At 43.3% G+C, this 23,997-nt stretch overlaps 1 protein-coding gene across 1 annotated transcript in view; it reads left to right on the top strand.

The window, feature by feature from the left end:
- The window catches only part of ttf2 (transcription termination factor, RNA polymerase II), a 36,171-nt gene extending 34,184 nt beyond the window's left edge, over window positions 1-1,987 (top strand). The window contains exon 23 of the mRNA XM_063212991.1: window positions 720-1,987. Coding sequence (XP_063069061.1) covers window positions 720-867 — 148 coding nt within the window. The 3' untranslated portion in view covers window positions 868-1,987. The remainder of the gene's footprint in view (window positions 1-719) is intronic.
- Window positions 1,988-23,997: the final 22,010 nt, after the last annotated feature.

Here is a 23,997-nt window from a genome sequence, read left to right on the forward strand (position 1 = left end):
CACACCTGTGTATGTCTGTGCTGTTGGCTGCACGTATGCTATTTAATACACTGTACATACGTAGGCAGTTTGACTTTTTTATATGAACACTACCTGTGCAATTGTGTGAATTAAAGTTCAAACCTTCAAAAACAAGCAATACCAGATAGAACAGATCCACTGGCTATACTGTGCACTACGTATTAAGTCAGTCAGTGAATGAACAATGGCATCAAGCCTTCCAGAGTATTAGTATACTCATGAACGGCGTGACGCTTTCCATGTGCGTTACGCCCATTTGTGGGGGAAAGCAACCCATGCAAGTCAATTGGTGATGTTGGAGATTAATAAACGAGATACGGACCTGTAGACTAGCGTTGTTCACGCGCAACATGCCAAAATGTGTTGTGTTGCCGGCTGTTCAAATAATATAGCCAAACAGCCGTGGCTGAAGCATGGAATGTGTTCATTTAGGCTAGCCGATGTAGCATGTAAGTCAATGAGACATTCGGTTTGTTTTCACCCATAAAGGGGCGTAACGCAAATTTAAGAGCAAAGTACCCGGATGGCCGTTCATGAGTATATCCCAGAATGTTTGTGCGTTCCATGTGGTGCTCTGGTGTCGTGTTCCGATCAGAACCTGGAATACCCATATGGAATGGCATGTACTGCGATGTCATAATCACTGACATCAGTGTTCCACTGTGCTGAGCGCGACCCTGCTCTCCTCTCTGCCACAGGTTCATATGCGAGGGCACAGTGGAGGACAAGATCTCCTCTCTCCAGGAGAGGAAGAAGGAACTGGCCCAGAGGGTGCTGACGGGAACCGGCTCCTCCTCCTTCACCAAGCTCTCCCTGGCCGACCTCAGGGTCATCTTCGGGGTGTAGGAGGGCGGGCTTCAGGAGGACAGTGAAGTACTGTACCAGAGATTCTTTAAGTACATAGAGATATGCCATTGTAATAGGTTGCTATGGGCACCTAACATGACCAGGTTCCGGTCTGCCTAAAGGGGCGTGTCATAATACTCCTAGCATTGAATAGAACAGTCCTTTGGTCTGCCTAAAGGGGGATCTCTCCCCCCCCCCTTGCAATAATGGAACCCGGAAACAATGGGCCAATGGAACCTCTCTCTCTCTACTCTCTCAGCACTCTCTACTATACAGCACTATGTGGCGCTTAGCCAAATTGAACGTTTCTCAGCACGTTTCTGAACCCCTTCATGAATTTAAAGGGGGTCAGATGACATTGTTTTGCCTTTTTGGGGATGACTTGAAAATACTGTATTTATAAACTCGTCATGATTATTGAAGTAGGTTTGCTACAAAGTGATGAAGTGCTGCTGCCATTATGCAAGTTCAACACTATGAAGGACTGAATTATTTTGTATTACGGAAGTGCTGCTTTATGCATGGCCTTAAAACGGTGCCTTCAAGGAATTACTTGAATGATACTGAACACCAACAGTGGTTTAATAAGTGGCTGTTCGAAATTATTGATGGTATGCCTATTTTTATTAAAGCAACCATTGATGTCAGCACAATATTACACACAAAGTTAGAGAGATCATTCATCATGTTTCAATAATACAGCAGTGGAATCACACAGACTTGGTCAACCATTGATTGTGTTTGTTGTTAGTCTTGTTAAGCTTTTTTTTGATAATTCAACATTGCTATATTTTCACATTGCCCTTGTTTTATGTGATTAAGTGAGTGGCATGTCCCCTAATTTTTAAGAACACCACATTCAAAGACTGTCACTATTACTGGCCTCGTTTGTTGTGATATTTTTCTTGTTTTAGGCATTTTTGGAGGAATTGTTTTACACGAGATGGCTCGACAGCATGACTTTCTAAGTTAAGAATTCACAGCACTTTACAATGCTGTCGGATTGCTCTTTTTATGTTTGTTGTGTTACTGTTTTGTCCTTTTTGTGTGTGTGTGTGCTTGTCAAATTGTCAAGTGACGTCCCTTTTGCTTCTGTTTGATTCTTAATAAAAGTTCTTCATTTATAGTAATGTCATTTGGAAGACCAGCTTCATTGTGTCACTAATAATGCTTAAAACGCCAAAAGTAATTTAATCACCTAATTACAAGTTGATGAACCTCTAAAATATTATTTTCGGTTAGTGTTACTTTAAATAAATTCAGGTTATTGACTCTGCTGAGTCAAGAAATTAAGTGCAGTAGGGGAGAATGTCAAAACTGTTGAGACAGACATGTTTGTTGTTAGTGTCACAGGAAATCTATGTTGATAGTGGAAGTAAAAACATAAACAAATTGAGAAGTCTAATGATTTTCCTCTCATTTCAGTATGAGTGAAATCAAAATCAGTAAGATACAATTATTGTTTTCTTAGCTAAGGCAGTCCATGTGGGAGCTAGTCTCCAAAACATTTGAACATGTCAGTTGGGGTTAGTTGCCACACTGCTTTTAGGGTTGGTTGCCAGAATGATTTTCATTGCCTGTGATGTTTTATCTACAGTGCTGCTTGACATAGCCTGGTTGTCACAGACGGTGGGTTTGTGGAAGTTTGTTTAGCTCTCCACCAGGGGGCTCCAGAGCTACACACACGGACCGTCAGAGCCAGGCTATGCTTGACAGACATCCAAATTATAATTCATAAAGCACCCTTTCCAAACACTGAACACACAGAGATTTTCCATTATATAATTCAAGAAATGTGGTTTATGTCACAAAAACATGCCAATGTAATTGGGAAGATAACTGCCACCTGCTCCCTCTAGGTACCCATTCAAGACTGTTTTCTGTCAAAGTTCCCAGTGGTGGAACAGCGTCCCAGAAGCAGCAAGACTAAGAACATCCCTTTCAGGTCCTCTTTTGTGACTATCTACTAAACTAATGCTTGAACTGCCCTAGTCCCAGCAGGCCAGACTCTTGACATGATGTCTATGCGTGTACTCTACTTTACTGGGGGGAAACCCTTCTTTGCATCCGCACTTGTTCTGTGTATTTCCTGTGCACTTTGCATCTGTCCTCGATTGTAAGTCGCTTTGGATATGAAACATCTGCCAAATGCAATGTAATCATTAGAAAACTGTTCAGGAGCCCTAACATTGCAGTCATATTGCCATTGCCGTTCATATGGCATGACGGTAACACTTTATATTATTGTTACATCTATTAGCTCTAATACATACAATGTTAATGCCTGCATAAGTAACTTTTAACCCATTGACGCCTAAGGCACCTGCAAAAAAGGGTGCTGAATGCCTGAACCCTTTTTAAGAAAAGCTGCCCTCGACCTATAAAAACATAAATATCTCAGCTTCTGAAGCACATAAAAATATGCACTAAGTTGCATTTAAACGCTAAGACCCTCATCTTTCATTAGAATGTGTTCATTCATCTCAAACAAACAGATTTTTAATAAAGTTGTCTCAAATCTCATGAGCCTGAATGTTGCGTAATGCAGCTCCAGGCGCCAGGGCCAATGTTGCCCAACGCAACATCAGGCGTCAATGGGTTAAGGCATGTACTAAGCAAAATCCAAGGCCTAGGTCCTTACTAAGGTTAAATTGGTAATGAATCCCGTATTGTGCATGAACAAGACATTTGCGAATACAGTGCCGCCAGTTAGTATTGGCACCCTTGAAGCTTAAGCATATTATGGGACATATCTCCAGACAACAAATAATAAGGTCAACCATGATTTTTCTATAGATAGCTTGTGACTGATGCTAAATGTAAAAATTATCAACAGCAATGGATACTAAACTACGAGAGGGAAAAAATTGAAGAAGGTAAAGCTCCTAATCACTGGTATTGGCACCCTTTACTGGATACCATTGTGGAAACCTATTTTGTCTCAAATATGGTAGATAACAAATGGGAATCACCTTTGACAAATTGCTTTTGCCCATAGGACATGAATTAGGCAAGGATTGTTTTATATTTGTGTTTTAAATAGCCACCTGTTACATCTTGTTTGTCTTTGACAAATGTGAAGACAGAGGGGCTGCCTGAGGACACCAGAAATACAATTATTTGCAAAAACAAGACCGCCAAATAATTAAAAGGTCATCTTAAAAGACCCTAGTATACCATTTCCAACACTATGTTGTGTTACTCAGAAATCTGCGAAACAGGGAGCTGTAAAGATCATCCTTGGATGTGGGGCTAAGGGAAGAAATTATGATAGAAGTCTGTAGAAGGCAGTGCAAATAATGACTAAACACAGGGTCTAACATCTACAGACCTGAAGGTCAACTTTGAACTGTTTTGGGAAGTTTTTTCAATAAGCATCACAAGTTAAACACTACACAAAATGTTGGTTTTTGGTTGGAGGCAAAGGCAGACCACATTGCTTCATGAAAGTCATAAAAGGGAACACCTGAAGTCTATATAAGAGAATACAGGGAAAGCACAGCCCTTTTAAGATTTTTTTTAAGGTCATGTGAAGCAATAGTACAGCTTTTCAGTGATGCACACAAACAGCATGTTTGCATATTCTGCAAGAAAGTCTTTAAGGAAAAGGACACCCTACCAAAAATCAAGCATGGTGTCAGATCTATAATATTATGTCACCCCATTGATGCATTAGGTATTGGAGGCTTTGACCATATCACAGGTATCATGACAGGCATCACAGGTATCATCATTTACAGGAAAATGTGTAATCATGTGCAAGAACACTTGGTTTGAGGTGAAGATCATGTTCACTCCAGCAAGACAAAAACCCAAAGCACACATCCAAATGCACACATCAAAATGCCACTAGAGAAGTGCAAGAAGCTCGTAGATGAATACCAAAACCTTTGGAGGCTGCTTTTGCTGTCTAATGGTGTGAGACCAATCTGTTAAGGAGGGGTGCCAATATTCATGGACATGCCCTTTTTCATGTTTTTGCTTGAAATTACAAAATGCATTTGGAAAAAAATTATTTGCTATTCTAAAGATCCTGTTGGTAAAAGTTGTTTATATTTTCATTTATTTATGGATATACTGCACATTTTGTAAATAAAATTAAGGGGTGCCAATACTAACTGGCGGCGCTGTACATGCCTAACAAATGTTTGATTTTGCTTGTACATGCTTACAAGTTACTTATACAGGCGCATTGTATGTGTAAGTGCTAATAGATGTAACACTAAAATAAAGTGTTACCGACGTGTTAGACTAGATTCTGCTTTCATTTTTCAAAGATTGTGTTGATTATTACTGTACATAATAGAAAATGTTCAGGGGGAGCCCCCACTGTGCACAGCCACCCCATGATATTGACTCTTGCAGCTTACACTCATCTTCCTCTGCACAGGGCTATTGTTTATTGTTGTACCTACAGTACCGTAAGATGGGTTTCCTGCCAGTGCCAGCCTTGCAAAAGGCTGGTGTTTACAGTTATACAGAGGCGATTTAAATGTATAGACGGCCAGCTCGACGTTCCTTCCTGTTTCACTTATGTCGTCGGCCACGCCCCTTTAGGAGACCTGATAGGAGACTTTTATAATGGCCGCCTATGGGCGAATCTGACTTTTCCACGGATACGACCAATGCCTTAATTCATGGGTGGAGCGATGGATTTAAAAATTGTATATCTTGCGAGCCACATGCCTTCTCTACATTCTGAAAATTTAGAATAGAGAATCTTTGGTTATACCATCCTCAGCGTGTCCACAAGTAGGTCTAGTTTCCTGTTTCTCACGAGAACCCTGAAATGTACCTAAAAGACTGATACAAACTGATGCACCTTCAGTCTTCTGCATATTTCACTATCAATATGACGCATCCTCAACACGAGCTGCTACCGCTCCCAATCTTACAAGGAATATCATCACCAACTGCGAGTGCTTTCACATTGCTCACTCTCTTCATGCTTTTCCAGTTCTTATTCGAGTATGAGTTTTTGTGCCCATGTGATCAAAACTATAGCAAGCACATGGCAATTTGTAGCCTGTATGTCCTACTGCCAGCATGTGTTTTTTTCTTGGTTAGGATACTAGTGGACAATAAGAGAAGGACGATTTGTGGATGCTCCAGTGAAGATGAAGGTTCTTACAGAAAATGTGGCTCTTTGATTATAAGGGCTTTTTTCTTTGCACTTGTGTGGGTCATAATAATTCTTGCTGATGGAGACTGGTATGCTTGTGTAAGAGCATACAATGCAACTGGTCTTCAACTTCCATGCAAGCTGGTGGAGGAGAGAACGTACTCTGAGAAGAACCTTATTGTGTCCTACATCAATGAGTCTCGTGTAAGTAATATTTACCCGTTAGGAAAATGTTATAATATTAATTTGTTAATATATTGGTTATGTATAGATGTATATATGTCATATACTGTACAGTGTGTGTGTGTGTGTGTGTGTGTGTGTGTGTGTGTGTGTGTGTGTGTGTGTGTGTGTGTGTGTGTGTGTGTGTGTGTGTGTGTGTGTGTGTGTGTGTGTGTGTGTGTGTGTGTGTGTATACATACACAGTATATCATGAAAGTTAGTACACCCCTGCAGTTTTGGCAGATTTGTGAGTAGGCCTATATCTTTTCATAGGAAAGCATACAAAAAAACCACTTTGACACAATGTTAAGTAACCTTTTAGCAACATCTTTAACTGCTTACATTTCTTGTTCACTCAGAAAAAAACAAAATACAGCCATTAATGTTTGAACATGTACCCACAAAAGTGAGTACACCCCAGATTGAAATCCGGTAGAGAAGGGGCCGTGTTGGCTCGAATCGTCTCGAAATGAAAAGAGATTAAAAGGGAGGTCATCGTGTGCGTTTCAACCTTTCTTTTCATTGAACTTTTACATTTTGAGTGTCCACCTGGCTTAAATAGATTGATGTGAGATCTGAATGCAATCCTATGGAGAATATCATGATCTGCTTCAGTAGTCACAGTGCATGTTGACATACATGTTTCTTTTAGGTCTATTTTAGATTGCCAATGTTGACAGCATTCATGCATCCCCAAACCATGTCAGTCCCACTACCATGCTTGGCTATTGAGAGGATTCACTTTTTTGTAAAACTCACTTGTTTACCACCACACATGCTTGACACCATCTAAAGCAAATTTGTTTATCTTGGTCTCTTCAGAATCCCGGTTGAAAATAATTAATTCCGTGTTTGCACTCTGTGCAGTTCATAGGTTTGGGATTAATGTCAGTGATGGTCATAGCCTGGATTCTGTGGGAATGTCGATGGTCTAAGTCATACAGAGCCCATCTGATTGACGTGGAAAGAGAAAGGCAAGATGATGTCCGTCTTCTTGAAGAGGTAGCAAACGAAGTATCACCATGATCCACACCATGAAGAAACTCAGCATTCGGACGAATCTGCATCAACTTGTAATAACTGCTTTGCGTCAAAGAACTTAGGCCTACCATTGAGTCAATTAATGTCAATTTTCTTTTCACAAAAAAGACTTTGGGTACACACGTTACTGTACGTGTATAAAATCAATGGCTGTTTATGGACTTATAGTGAGCATGACCTGTGCCAAGAATTATTATGTGTTATGAGGACAAGCCAGTGTCACTTGTAGCGATTGTCATCACAGCTTCTGCGGATCTAGGCCTACCATGGGACGTAAAGCTACAGTATACCTGTTCAGTACCAGTTTCATCTTTTTTTCTGGGTCAAACACAGCAGTTGTTCCCAAACATTTTTTTTTTCTGCCAGGACCCCCTTTTGCACCTAAGAATATTTTTGGGACAACCGTCGCCATATTAGAAATGGCAATTTGAGCGTTAATATTGCTAAATTCTTATTGGATATTCGCAGGAAGTGTAAAATAAGAACATGTATTTACCTTATAGTGAAAAATGTTACTATTTATGTTAGCTATTAATCTGTGTTTTCCCCCATTTTCATAAAAAGTCCCAATCCCCCAGTTTGGGAACCACTGGGCTACTGCAAAGCCAGAGGGCAGCTGGGTGGTGACTAGTGGTGGTGATGGGGTTTCCTGCCAGCCTTGCAAAAGACAGGTGATAACAATAGAACCATTATCAGTGTGGCCATAAGTGCTTTCCTGTTTTTGTACAAGAACCTTCTAACATCTACACAGCAGAAGTTGTATTCATGCTGCATTTTCAGTATCGGTTAAATAGCTTTATTCAAATAAAACTGTTGACTTGATTTTTCATCTAACATGGTTACATAATACAATGAGGACTATTCAAATAGGACAAACATATTAGTTGGCCTAAGAAACAAATCAATTGTGGATACGTTCAGTATGCTTTCCTGATTAATGTTCGTTTCATTCCTTCCATTTTAAAGTATGCAAATCTATATTTCTGATAATAAAAGTAGTTCTGCTGAAATGTCTCTGTGATGTGTTATTTGTCACAACCTACAATGTATTTGGGAAATGGATATTAAGCCTTCAAATTAGAAATTACAAATTGCATTATTTGAATCGCTTATGGCCAAGTAATATAATTGAAGGGCATGTGATTTTACTCCAAGCATCAACATGGTATTGCAGTCTCTCCAGGAACAAGGCACTTTACGACGTGCAAATGCGACGTGCATTTCAGAAGGGCTCCTACACTTAAGGGAAAATGATAAAACACTACAGAATAGACACACAGGCTGTGATACACTGTTAGTGAAACCCTTAAAATGAACCCCTGCACCTTAAAGTGTTATGTAAATTATGTCAAGCATTTAGGCTATTACACAATCAGGGCTCTAAATTAAAACCAGACAGTTTGGCTGGTGGAAAATACCAACTTTGACTCATTAGTGAGTGCGTGCTTGCTGGTAAGATCAGCATTTGGATGGTGATGAAAAATGTTAAAGAGACCTGGTCAAAATGTATGTCAAGTAATACGTTTAGTCTACGTTTAGTGGACTTATCAAATTATTTTCTACTACTTGCACTTAGTCATTTCAAATTTCTTTCAATAATTAGGCCTACCTAATGTAATTACCACAATTAAACATGTTGGGTTTTGCAATTTATCACCACAGTTTTGCTACTGTCAGGGGTGGATTAAGAAATTAAGAGCCCCTAGGCCATACATTGTTTTGCCCCCCCCCCCCCCCCCCCCCACCCCCCCCCCCCCCCCCCCCCATTGGACATGCTCTACAATAGGGTCCCAATTATTATGCAAATGACATTTTCACTGATTTCCCTTAAAAAAAAAACAATATCCTGTATTTGTCAGTTTTTGAATTAACCATCCAATTATAGCAGTATTTAAAATAAATAAATAAATAAATAAATGGATCAAAATAAATTTACTCACACAATTCAAGTTACATTACTAGCCGATTCAGAGCACACACAGGTTTGTGCAGATGAAGGCACATTAAGAAAGGTTTCTGTCAGATAAATACATCAGAATAAGAGAACATGCTAAAATACTATTACGAAGCAGCAAACAGGTGAAAAAGGTAACATTTGAAGCTGCTATATCTCTTGAGTCCCACAAACATGTAGCTACGCAGCTATGCATAAACCATCTATTCAGCCATCTTTAACCAATTCTCACAAGCAGAAACGACTCCAGTGGGCCTAGAAACAGTACAGTACATCCAGACAACTTTTCCAACAGTCTTGTTAACTATTGAGTGCCCTTGCAGCCCTGAATACTGTACGATCTGTATGACGATATACAGTATATTGTTGTCATGATAGAGAAGTGTCCATCGCACCCTTACTCCTCAATCGAATATATCATGGTAAATTAATTTTATCCATTATCACAGCTAATTCACAATTCAATATCATTTATTGGGCTGTCAAGCAATGATTTTTAAAATCCTGATGAATCTCGGAAATTACATAGTTATTCGTGATAAACCATTACTTTTATTCCATGTTTAATTTTTGTATTATATTGCATTTGAAGAAAGTTTAACTTTAACCCATGCTGGATGCTGCATAGCACAATGAACAAGGTTTAAGGTTTAAGCTATTAAATACAATTTACTTCACATTCAATGTGCTGCACTTTAGCGTAGAGTCTACACTAAAAAAGAAAATCTGTTGGATTTACTTAAGAATATTGTGGAAAGTATTTCCACATGATTATCTTTCTTATTTTTAACATGAGGCAACTTTGTTGATTTAAACAGGATTCCCTTCTGTTCATGTAACCTTACTTTCTTGAGTTGACCCAACATAACTGAATCAGGGTATCAAAACCTGACTCAATTAAGATGATCCAACAGGATCTCATAATGTTCATCCAACATGTTTGATTCTGGTTTGACTATCCCAATTCTCTCAAGTTGATCCAATAAGAGTTCATAATGTTGTATATGTGCTATTGAATAATGTCGAAATACTTTCCATGTTTTCATTAAGTTATTTCAAAGCATTACACTTAAGCTTACACAGAAAAGGCTATAAAGCTATGGAAAACACCACTACAAACGCAAGATGTTCGATATTTGTTTTTTTTATTTTAATCAACACATTCCCCAGGCCATTAATCAAAACACAAAATTGTCTTGAGGGTAATAAATAAAAAAATAAACAAACAAACCTTTTAAACACTTACATACAAGAGCGTACACGTCTGTTGTACGCCAATAATGCATTCCATACCACCAGTGGCACACCAACAGTCATTGAAAGGTTAATTACCATAATGCTAGTCTACGATGACATAACACAGGGCCTTTAGTAATGCACTATGACTGTCATAGCCATTCTAGTAACAACAAATTTGCAAGGCTGTGTTTTTGTCAGGTTGTAAAGTCAAAAAAGGAGAAATATTTTTAAAAAGTAGAGTGCAGTACATGTGCTTGAGGAGGTAGTGTGACACAGAGAGAGAGAGAGAGAGAGAGAGAGAGAGAGAGAGAGAGAGAGAGAGAGAGAGAGAGAGAGAGAGAGAGAAAGAAAATAGAATTGAATTGAAATTGAGAGAGAGCGTGAGAGCATTTTGTTTCATGGTGAAAACATCGTCTGCATGCATGCTATGTTTCAGTGCACATTGCTACTATGTTTCAGTGCACATTGCTACATCATTACTCAGAGCCTCTAGTAACACGTTTACAGAGCAAGTGTCTCTTAAAGGCCAAAACAAACACTGTAAAAAGCAGCGCATGTGCATGTGTACGGTGTGGCTCTCCTTTGTCTGTGTACTATATTTTCACACACACACACACACACACACACACACACACACACACACACACTCACACACACACACACACACACACGTTAAGATTACCAGTAGTGTAGTGGACTTCAGAGCCTCTCAATGATCTGCTCAATGCAATGACTCTTGCATAAAAGTGTTTGGCCATTTCAGTAACGTTTTACAAAAAGTTGTGTGTGAGCAATAATGCAGAAATGTGTATTTGTACTTGTAGTCAGTTACTATTATTATTTCTGCATTATTACTCACACACACACACAACTTTCAAAGAGGATAACAAGTTCAGTGCGTAAACAAGGGCAAGAAATATGGCCACTGTAAGTGGAATGTTTGTAACCTGATTATCATGACTTTCTCTTCGAGACTTGGTCTGACCAAGAGCATAACAACATTCTCAAACGGCATGGTTGACCCAACTCTCATCGTTTGCTACTGGGACCCACTAGTTTGACGCCCTCTCGGTACTTACGTGGTACGTCACATGGTAATCAAACATTTCAAACAAGCGATTTAAGGTTAGGGTTAGGTTCAGGGTTTTGGTCGTATGACGTAAGCGGTAAGTACCGAAAGGGCGTCGAATTAGTGAGTCCCGTTTGCTAGTGGTCGAGGGCCGAACAGGCTGAGCCAAAGTTTAAACCAAACATTGGTAACACTTTACTTAAAGCCAACATTATAAGCACATTTATAACAAATTATAACGCACATTATAATGACTTACAACGTATTATGACTACACTCATAATGCTTCATGATGCTTTATATTAACAGTTATGAATAACTATGAAACTAGCTTATAATGCTTTATAAATCCAAGGGTGTCATGAGTGCTCATGACTGGCTATAAACTACAGGCTGCCTGATGGGGCTTATAGTACATTATGAGTAGGCCTACCTTAACCCCTCTATGCACAGACCTGGATGATAAACTGTCATAAGGGCTCATATGATGCTATAATGTTTCATGTGAGATCATAGCTCGTCAATGTGTGCTCTAAGTAAAGTGAAGTTCATATGGATGCATCTATAATGCACTGTATAATGCACATCTATAATGCATCATAAGGTACTGTAAGCCCCATCAGGCAGCCTGTAGTTTATATCCTGTCATGAGCACTTATAATACCCTTGGATTTATAAAGTATTATAAGCTAAAGTACATTCATGGTTATGCATTCATCGGTGAAACATCATCGCTGTAGTCATAATGCTTTGTAAGTAATTATAATGTGCATTATAATTTGTTATAAATGCGCTTATAATGCAGATATGGGCTTCATAGAAAGTGTTACCCAAACATTTTCTTAGTCCCAATAGAATGTCTCAGCTCAAATCTTGCCACTTCCTTGAACACGCCTCTAGCCAGGACGGTTGGTGATGCTCAAAGTTGATTGCTTCCTGACAAAATGGGTGGAGTTTCCTGCTGTGGAGAGAATCCGAAAGTACCTGAACAAAGTTTTCCTGAGCGTGTGTAGCAGAGCCGAAGGTGTTGCGTCATTGCGAGGGCGGAGCCTTGGTAGGATGTTTGGCAAGCTGCCAAATGCAGTCACCCTTTGCTAGTGAAAGTCAATGGATCCGTGTAGCATGCTACACGGATCCATTGACTTTCACTAGCTTAGCGACATATTCCCTCTTTTAACTTGTCTTAAAGAAAGACAACTCTTAACATGAAAAACAAGACACATTACCACCTTTATAAATCCTGGCCAACAATTTTAACTGTATTAAGCCCCCAAAATAGTGGCATACGCCTTTAAGATAATTTGTTGGTGGTGAGGACATCATTACATACCCATATAAAGAGTAATCTATTGGAAGATGCAGCCCAGTAAAACATTTCATACCTTGAAATCTTCCAGGAGAGATTTCACCCGAGCGAGATACAGTATGTCACCCGAGCTCTGATGCTGTCTCGCATGACCCAAGTCACTACCAGTGAGGAAGAGCCATCTCTGTTTGAAAAAAACAACACCAGAACAAGGACACAATTGAGACCTGGATACAACTTCTGGATATTGTATTGGTGATTAACTCTAAACAAATAGATATGCAAAGCATCCCATCTCTTGAAAAAAACATGGGCAGTCTGTGCAAGAGAAGCACACTGCCTTTGACTTTGCTCTGGGCGTACTGATCTTGGCATGCATCAGTGTCTCCCAACCTTTTTCGTCTTGAGGACCCCCTAAGCATTTTTGTCATACTGGGGTCACCCCTATGTTCCCCGGGTCCTATGATCCCTTCTACCGGGGAACATAGCACCCTTTTTCAAAAAAGGGTTCTATGTTCCCCTTTGTGTCAAAGTAGACTGCTGCCACATGGCAAAGTGCAGGTTGTTGTTGCAACTGTGACAGGTTAGGTTAAGGGGTAGTTTTGGTCAGGGCACAAATTTCCGACTCAGAAACATTGCATTTCTGACCGGTTAGGTTTAGGGATGGTTTTTGGAAGGGCACAATCTGAAAACTGGAAACATACAATGCAGGGAACTTGGGACCCTTTTTTCAAAAAAGGGTTCTATGTTCCCCGCTGCTTCCAAGTAGACTGCTGCCGCATGGCAAAGCACAGGTTGTTGCACCTCTGACAGGTTAGGTTTAGGGATAGTTTTGGTCAAGGCACAAATGTACAACTCAGAAACATTGCATTTCTGACATGTTATGATTAGGGATAGTTTAGAGAAGGACACAATTTGAAAACATACATTGCGGGGAACATAGAACCCTTTTTTAGAAAAAGGGTCCCATGTTCCCCCTTCCCATACAAAGACAGGGGAACATAGGACCCGGGGAACATAGGACCCGGGGAACATAGGTACGCTCCCGTCATACTATGAGTAACCCCTCGCTCATGTTCTACATCTTCCTCTATCCCAATATGATCATGCTCCATACATATGTTTTTATTCATCAAATAAAACATACTCCTAGTGATTGGGAAACACTGCATTACATTCATCTCACCTAACATTGAAGCATAGGAAAACGTACTCTGAAATCCTCCAGATTGCATCTTTTGCCAGCATCAACAGGCTACTGCATCACATGGTAGGCTACATTTCTGTAATAAACACAGAATAATATCAGTAATAGATTATATTCATCAAATGCTACACACAGTTTTTACAGTTACATTTAGGTTCACTATGGTAATCAATGTTTTAAAATTAGTCATTTTGTCTGACTGTGGATTGTGTTAACATGGCTCTCGCTGAAGCTGACGAACTTTGTGAAGGCTCAACGACGTTTACTTGATCTACCAAGTCAAATTTAAGGATGTCAGTATGAAAATTTAAGATCACCATTTATTAATCACCATTATGATGAACAAAATGTTTTTAGTAGGCTACTATGGCCGTATCTTTTCAGTGTGTTTTAAAGTCTGTTGAATAGCCCATGTTTACAAATCAATGCAGCACTGATAGTATGCAGAGATAATTTCAGTCCTACACAAGTCATAAACAACTGAAACAATTTCAAAATGATACACATTTGGTATATAAAAGGCATATGTAGGCACATAGGCCCTATTTCTAAAATATGATGAAGCATTATCATGCCTTCAGTGGTCCACATTAAAAAGGGCTCAGAAATTCACCATTTGTTATGGGTAAATAGTAGGCTAGTTAAGTTCACTTTGCTATGAGAGAGAGAGAGAGAGAGAGAGAGAGAGCAATGAGAGAACTCATTGAATTGGTTAACACCCCTGTTAAGAGTGTCTTCTTCTATGAAGGTTTTTTTCCAGCTCTGGGACAGTAGCACAGCACAGGCTTTCTATTGTGAGTTTGGCCAATCGTTCTGTCCACAACTGGAGCAGGAAACAGCACAAATTGAAGTGAATTCCATACATGTCAACAACTAACATTTCCCTTACACGCGGCACGCGATGTAAACGCAGTTCCCTATCGCAGTGGACTGCGATCTAACACATGGGACGTGATGTGTGCACGGATCCGATCGAAGCACTTTCTACTCACGCCGAATGGCTGAGAGGCTGTCAGTCATCCCCTGGGCCCGCCCTTAGGGCATAAATAGCTGGGTACGACGCAGCCTCGGCCTCTTTCAATACTTCGATAGAAGTGATCCGTCAAGCAACTACGACTTTATCTCAGATTCGAGTTTCAACCGTGTGCTTCAACTCTTTCAAGCCGGTGAGTGGATTTTCTCTGGTCACAGGCTTTGGGTGCCACGAGTTGATTTTTTTTTTTTTTGTATTTGGCTATTAGCTTCTAGCTTGCAAGTTTGCTACTTCTGTTAGCTCTGCTTGCTAGTGGTTGCTACATTAGCTAACTGGAGCATTCACTCGGTAGTTTTCTTTAGAATTCGGACCGATTGTGAGTGTTAACTGTTTCTCTGGTGTGTCTAGGATGTCGAGGCTGCTGTACCCGGAGTGCCCGCACAGCAGGGACAAAGGGGACCGGCACCGGTTTTGCATTGTCTGTCTCGGCAGAGAGCACGCCGAGGCAGCGCTGTCGGGCGGTTCTACCTGCGAATTCTGTGCTGAACTGACACTCGCTAAAATCACTAAGCGCTCGGCTTACTGGACTCGCAGAGAGGCGAGAGAAGCTGCTGCCCAGGCTGAGGAGATTCCCACAGCCGAAGGCAGCACAGATCACGATATGGAGGGGCATGACTGTCGCGAGCCCGCCACAGCCAACCCCGCTCCCACCTTGCCATCTGGCGGGAGTTCACGCCACGAGGCAGCAGGGGAGCTAGCTGCACCAGCCCCACATGCAAGAGTGAGGTCGCACCACGAGGCGGTGGAGTTACCGCGTGGCTTCCACGACCAGCCCCTGCCAGAGCTGGTATTTGGGCAGGAGTCGGAGGAACAGCCAGAGGACTTCAGTGATGCAGAGGGGCATTGTGAATATGAGGAGGAGGTGGTCGAAGAGTCCCGGGCATCCTCTCCCCCGGTAGGTTCGAGGACACTGGGTGTGCAGCTGCACGAGGTGGCTACCAGGGCAGCTAGTAAACTCGGCCTCCCTCTCCCCACCCCCCCCAGCACAGAGATGTCGTTGCTGAATGGGGAATACTACGCTGGGCCCCAAACACCGGCGTCTGCCGGTCTGCATCTGCGTCTGGGTCTGCAGCTGCACGAGGTGGCTACCAGGGCAGCTAGCAAACTCGGCCTCCCTCTCCCCACCCCCCCCAGCACAGAGATGTCGTTGCTGGATGGGGAATACTACGCTGGGCCCCAAACACCGGCGCCCTGCCCGATCCCGTTTTTTCCGGAAGTGCACAGGGAGCTAGTCAAGACCTGGAGCAACCCCTATTCGGCCCGTGCCCCAGTCCCAGGCTTTGCTGCCTACATGCATATGGACCAGGCCAAGGAGTGTGGATATCTCTCCTTCCCACCAGTGGAGGATACGGTGGCGAGCTACTTGTCGCCCTCTTCACCTGCATTGCGCCTGGGCCGCAAACCTCTCCTGCCGTCTCCAGTGGCCAGGCTCCAGGCCACTCTCGCTGAAAAGTCCTACCTGGCGGCTGGACAAGCAGCATGCTCCATCAACACAGCGGCGTTGCTGCAGAGATATCAGGCCAAGCTACTCACGGAGCTGTCTAATACGCTGGATGCTGAGAGTGAGTTGGTGGTGGAACTGCGCAGGGCGACTGACCTGTCTCTCCGCCTCACGCGCTGTTCATCTCAGGCAGTGGGCCGTGCTATGGGGGCGGCAGTAGCAACACAGCGTTCTCTGTGGCTGTCCCTGGCACAGCTGTCGGAACGGGAGAAGGCCCCACTCCTAGATGCCCCGGTGAGTGCTGAAGGAGTGTTTGGTGATGCTGTGGGGACAATGACTGCTAAATTTGAGGTGGAGCAGAAAAGCCGGGAGGCTTTCATGGCCTGGATGCCACGCAGCAGAGGTGAACCCCGGGGCCCCCCGGGTGGACCAGCTCCAGCTCCTGGCATTAAGCAGGGGAGTGGATCCCGTTCTCCAGCTCTTCCAGCTAAGATGCCGGCAAGGAGAGGATGGCAGCGACACCCGTTTAGGCCGCCGCCCCAGCCTCAGCCACAGGCCCCACAGCCAGCACCCCAGCAGCAGCAGAGAGCGCCGTTCGTCCCGCGCCAGACTACTGCCCGCCGTGGTGGTGCGAACAGGACGCGGACCTGAGGATCACGTCCTGAAGAGAGGGGGGGGGAAGGAGTTTTCCCCTCAGCGAAAAAGGACTGCCCGTTGCTCACATGCACCGCTCATGTCAAGCACGTTGTGCCAGTTTCCACAAGCACTACACACACAAACAGAAAATGTTTTGTCCCCCTCTCTGTATCCAATATTAAAACAGCATTCTCTCACCCATGTTTACCTAAACAGTGTGACAAGCTGCCCTCAGAGCTTGACCCCCTCCTTAGACGGTGCGGGAATAAAGCAGAGTATAGACAAATTGACCATGAGCGGGGAAAACCCCGACCAATTGAGTCTAGATCAAAGATTAAAAGGTTTGGCGATGAGCGGGAGCGTCCCCGACCAATTAAAAGACTCCATGCCATGCCTAGAGGCATGCGTGGAAAACTGGCGCAAATGCGCACAGGCATCACCCTGGGTTTTGAAGACGGTCTCAGTGGGCTACACAATTCAGTTTGCTCGCCCCCCACCAAAATTCAGCGGGGTGATTCAAACCGTAGTTCCGGAGGGTCAGGTCCCTTTCCTACAAGAGGAAATAGACTCCTTGTTGTTGAAAAAGGCAATAGAGATGGTGCCACAAGGGGAAGAAAACGCAGGCTTTTACAGCCGGTATTTTCTTGTCTTTTTCTTGAAGCGGCAGTCGCACCATTACGCCAGCAGGGGGTGCGCTTGTTCAACTTTCTAGACGACTGTCTTCTTTGCTGCCACTCGCAAGAGTTAGCTGCACAGCAGGCCAGTCTTGTGCAGGCACACCTAGGCCAATTGGGCTTTGTGATAAACAGGAAGAAGTGTGTTCTCAAACCAAGTCAGACTTCACAGTTCCTAGGCATGACACTGAATTCTGTGACTATGACAGCTCACCTCTCTCAGGAGAGAGCAGCCGCAATCAAGGCCTGTGTGGCCCAATTCAGAATAGGCCGATGGGTGTCATCTCACCTCTGCCAGAAGCTGCTGGGAATGATGGCAGCAGCCGCAGTCTCCCTGCCAATGGGGCTACTGCGCATGCAGCCTTTTTCAAATGTGGTACCTGTCTCTGAAGCTCAACCCCTCCAAAGACAAATACCGCAAAATAGTAGTGAATTCAAAGTGCAGGAAGGCCCTCACAATATGGAGATCCTCCCAATTTCTCAGTGCGGAAGCGTCTCTAGGCATAGTGACGCACCGAGTGGTGATTACGACCGACGCGTCTACAACTGGTTGGGGGGCAGTCTGCAACGGGAGATCGGTGAACGTTCGTTGGTCTGCAGCCCAGGCCAAGGCTCATATAAATGTGTTGGAGCTGCAGACAGTGTTTCTAGCCCTACAGCATTTTTTGTCAGTGGTGAAAGGCCATCATGTTCTGGTGAGGACCGACAACACCACGGCCATGGCATACATAAATCGCCAGGGGGGCGTGCGCTCCCTGGCTTTACACCGGTTGGCGAACAGTTTACTGCTATGGGCAGCAGATCACTTGTTGTCTCTTAGAGCAGTTCATATTCCAGGTCACCTCAACTGTGGAGCAGACCTCCTCTCAAGGGGCAACCCGCAGGCAGCAGACTGGCGCCTCCATCCTCTGGTGGTCGATCAGGTATGGCGGCGGTTCTACAAAGCCGAAGTGGACCTGTTTGCCACGAGACAGAACACACACTGTCAGCTTTGGTTCTCTCTGGGGGGAGACGACCCACCTCTGGGGGTGGACGCACTGGCACATCCGTGGCCGGGCGGACGTCTTTATGCATTTCCTCCAGTGCCTCTTATTTCTCAGGTGCTGAGCAGAGTCATGGAGGAGAGGAGAGAACTGTTGCTAATAGCCCCCCTTTAGCTGCTTAAATATCATTGATTTCTTCTTTGTATGTTTTTCTCTACAATTCTATTTTTCATATGTCTTTCCTCTACATTTATATTTTTATATTTCTGATATGTGTCTATTTTTGGGTCAAGAATGAACTGGGGTCAATTATGTCAATTATATGGGATGTGACGTCGCGTGGGTTGGGGTTGGGGTTGGGGCTTTGTTATGGAGAAGCTAGAAGCTGACTCGCGGCAAGTGCTTGTGTGCCGCGCTGTCTAAAGTCTCAAGTTCAAGTTTGTATCCTAAGGAAGAAGAAATCCGCACTCACAAACTGCGTCTCATTATTTATTTATATTACCACCATGTTTTGGACATGGTGGTAATATAAATAAATAATGAGACGCAGTTTGTGAGTGCGGATTTCTTCTTCCTTAAGTTGACGTTTTTTATCTCGCACCCAAAAGCTTTTCGGTTTTCCAAGAAGTTGAGCGCGTCCTCTGCCAATACTTCAAGTTCGTATCCTACTCATTTCCCTCTCAGTGAAGTGCAGCCAGCGAGGTATGTGTGTATTTTATTGTGTATGATTCTCATTTCGTTTTGGCACTTTTGTTTGGGTGTTAGGATTGTCTGCTTACTATGTGTGTGTGTTTATTGCTTCTAATAGTTCGACGGTGGATAAAGAATTAATAAAGAAGAAAATAAATCCATCAGTAACTTGAAGAACTTGTCTCGCGTCTTTCCTGGAGGGGAGTGATAGTCGAACTCGTTCCCCTCCAGGAAAGACGCGAGACAAGTCGCTGACAGACTTAAGTTTGTTCAACATGAGCATCTGTGCTTCGGATGTTTGAATCCAGGTCATCAGTCAAAAGGTTGTAAGCGACGGTTGACTTGTGATTCCTGTTCCGGACGTCATCCTACTTGCTTACATGAAGACCGTTCAGACCAGGACTCTAAACAGACTCGAGCTGTGCGTCAAGAAGGTTCTACATTACAAACAACTACAGCAGAAACTACTTCCCATAGAGTTCTAAAGAATGGCAGCAGCTCCCAAACTTCAGCAATAGTTCCAGTTATTGTGTCAAGTGACTCAGGGAAGGAAGTTCTTGTTTATGCTCTATTGGATTCACAGAGTGATTCCTCCTTCATTCTACAGCATGTGGCAGATGCCTTGGATACAGCCACAGAACCAGTAAAACTGAAGCTATCAACTATGTCCTCAAGGGAAACAATTGTGAAATGTCAAAGGCTTAAAGGTTTACACATAAGAGGGTTGGATTCCCCCAAGAAACTTACAGTGCCAATAGTGTATACCCGAGAATTTATCCCTGCTAATAGGTCACACATTCCCACTCCTGAAACTGCAAAGGCATGGCCACATCTAGAGCATCTCGCACAGCATATTGCTCCACAAAAACAATGTGAAATTGGCTTGCTGATCGGATACAATTGCCCACAAGCTCTAATGCCCAGGGAGGTTGTCTGCGGGAAAGAAAATGAACCATTTGCCCAGAGGACGGACTTGGGATGGAGCATTGTGAGCTATGGTGACCCAGGCGAACACTATGGCGATGCCTTTGGTGTAAGTCACCGTATCATTGTAAAACAAGTTGTTCCTCAGCTTAAGGTGCCAGATCAGCTAAAAGATGAAGTCCATTATGTGTTCAGAACTCAGATTAAAGAAACACTTGCTCCTGATGATATCATGAAGATGCTTGAGTCAGATTTTAATGAACGAGTAGAAGAAGATTCCTTCTCTCAAGATGATGTCTTGTTCCTTACAAAGTTAAAGGATGGAATTAAGCAAAAAGCAGATGGTCACTTTGAAATGCCACTACCCTTCAAAGGAGAAAGGCCAAGTCTGCCTAGCAACAAACCTTGTGCAGACCAGCGCCTGATGTGCCTGAAAAGGAGGCTTAAAAGGGATCATGGCTATTTCTCAGACTATGTGAATTTCATGAATGATCTTATCAGTCAAGGTGATGCAGAAAAGGTCCCAGAACAAGAAATGAGTAATGTCCCTGCCTGGTTTATACCCCATCATGGGGTATATCACCCACAGAAACCAGGAAAAATCCGTATCGTCTTTGATTGCTCAGCAAAGTTCCAGAATGTGTCCTTAAACGATCACCTTTTAACTGGCCCAGAACTCACAAATACTTTAGTGGGGGTTCTTTGTAGGTTCCGTAAAGGTCCTATTGCAATTATGTGTGATGTGGAAAGAATGTTTCACCAATTTCATGTAAGACCTGAAGACCAAGACTACCTGAGGTTCTTATGGTGGGAGAACGGTGATCTGGAGGCTCCACCAACAATGTTCAGAATGAAGGTCCATTTATTCGGCGCAGCTTCATCACCTGGTTGCGCCAATTTTGGGCTCCAACATCTGGCCTCTATGGGAAAGGGAAAGTTTAGCCAAGATACCATCAAGTTCATTCAAAGAAATTTCTATGTTGATGATGGACTGGCAAGTGTATCATCTGAAACTGAGGCAATTCGTCTTATTGAGGAAGCAAGAGAACTCTGTGGCACTGGCAAACTACATCTGCATAAGTTTATCTCTAACAGCCGGGAAGTGTTGAGAACTATTCCAGAGGAAGAGTGTGCCCAAAGTGTCAGGGATTTGGACCTTGGAGAACCTCTCATGGAAAGAGTTCTTGGTGTCCAATGGTGTGTGTCTTCAGATGACTTTCAGTTCAGAATCACTGTGAAGGAACGAGCTATGACCAGAAGGGGAGTGTTAGCAACAGTTGCTTCCATTTATGACCCGTTGGGGTTTGTAGCACCCTTTATACTCCGTGGCAAGCAAATTCTGCAACAGCTTTGTCAAGAAAGGGCAGGTTGGGATGAGCCACTCCCTGAAAACCTTCGATATCAGTGGGAGCAGTGGTTACAAGATCTACCAAATTTGTCTAAGGCAAGAATGGCAAGGTGTTACCTACCTTCAACCTTTGAAAATGTGAGGAATTATGAGCTCCATCACTTCTCTGATGCAAGTGTCACGGGTTACGGAGAGTGTTCTTATCTCCGAGCCATTGATGTAAGTGGAGCTGTTCATTGCTCATTTGTTATGGGCAAAGCACGCGTCACCCCTACTAAGGTCACAACAATACCCCGCCTCGAGCTATCTGCAGCCGTAGTGGCAGCTAGAACAAGTGCTATGTTGAGGAATGAGCTTGAACTAGATGGCTTACAAGAGTACTTCTGGACAGACTCGAGGGTGGTCCTGGGATATATAAATAACGACGCTAGACGCTTTCATGTGTTTGTGGCTAACCGAATTCAAAAAATCAGGTCCCTCACTGACCCACAGCAATGGCACTATGTTCCCTCGGAGGATAATCCTGCTGACCATGCATCAAGAGGCCTAATGGCAGACCAGCTCATGTCCTCTAATTGGTTAACCGGTCCAGACTTCTTGTGGAAGAGCCAGCTGCCTGTAGGAGATGACATGGTGGGAGAAGTCAGCGGAGAGGATCCAGAACTTAAAGCTGTCCAGGTGTTCAGCACCAAGGTGAGGGAAGAAAGAACATTGTTGGATCGACTTGCAAAGTTCTCTGATTGGAAGAGGGCCGTTAAGGCTGTCGCATGTCTGAAGCGTTATGTGAAGCATTTTAGTAGCCGCAAGTCTGACTACAGCTATGTGACGAGCATTGAAGAAAGACAGGAAGCAGAGTTGTTCATCATTAAATTGGCTCAACACTTTGCACTCAGTTCTGAAATAGAAAGTATACAAAACGGCAGTGAAGTAAACAAGGCCAATAAGCTGTACAGTCTGTGCCCTTTCATAGATGAACATGGTATCCTTAGAGTTGGTGGCCGATTGACAAGATCTACTCTCCACCCTAATGTGAAGCATCCTATCATCATGCCAAAGGCTAATCATGTATCCTCTTTGCTCATCAAGTACTATCATGAAAAGGTACATCATCAAGGGAGAGGAATAACCACTAATGAATTGCGTGCCAATGGAGTCTGGATCATAGGCTGCAGCAGGGCAGTGGCAACACATATTTTCCAATGTACAACCTGTAGGAAGTATAGAAGACGTACAGAGGAACCAAAGATGGCGGACCTACCAGTTGAAAGAATGGAAACAACAGCCCCATTTACTTATTCTGGTCTAGATTGTTTTGGTCCTTTTTACGTGAAGGAAGCAAGAAAGGAGCTGAAGAAGTATGGCCTACTCTTTACATGTATGTGTTCAAGAGCTGTACATATTGAATTGCTGGATGATCTGACGTCAGACGCCTTCATTAATGCCCTCCGTACATTCATTGCAATCCGTGGGAACGTGCGACAGCTAAGGTGCGACCAAGGGACTAACTTTGTAGGTGCTAGAAGAGAATTCACTGATGCATTGAAGAAGTTTCAAAGTCATGAACAGTTGAAGGACTATGGATGCGAGTTCATTATGAATGTTCCATCAGCGAGCCATATGGGAGGACTATGGGAGAGGCAAATAAGGACCACCCGTAGTGTTCTCACCGCAATTCTTGATAAATCTGGTAAAAGACTTGACACTGCTTCTTTGAGAACCTTCATGTATGAAGTGATGGCTATTATAAATAGCAGGCCACTGACAGTGGAGCACTTGAATGATCCAACAAGTTTCGAACCACTTACGCCCAATCACATTTTGATGATGAAATCAACCATTGTGGCGCCTCCCCCTGGTCAGTTTGTTGGTGAGGATCTGTACCTGCGCAAAAGATGGCGGCAGGTGCAGTTTTTGGCCAATCAATTCTGGGCTAGATGGAAGAAAGAATATCTGCTCAACCTGCAGCAGAGGCAAAAGTGGTTGAAGGATGGACGGAAGATAACAGTTGGTGACATAGTCATTCTCCAAGAAGATGATTCACCCCGATATCAGTGGAAATTGGCAAGGGTGGCTGAAGTTTATCCCAGCCTTGACTCAAGGGTTAGGAAGGTCAAGCTATTGATGAGTGATGCAACCATTGACAATGCAGGGAAACGCACTTCCAAACCTGTGTATCTTGACCGACCCGTTAAGAAGATTGTCCTACTACTTGAGGCTGAATAATGCAGTATTTGCACATTT

The sequence above is a fragment of the Engraulis encrasicolus genome, chromosome 13, assembly GCF_034702125.1.
Source record: "Engraulis encrasicolus isolate BLACKSEA-1 chromosome 13, IST_EnEncr_1.0, whole genome shotgun sequence".
In the NCBI taxonomy this organism is placed as follows: Eukaryota; Metazoa; Chordata; class Actinopteri; order Clupeiformes; family Engraulidae; genus Engraulis; species Engraulis encrasicolus.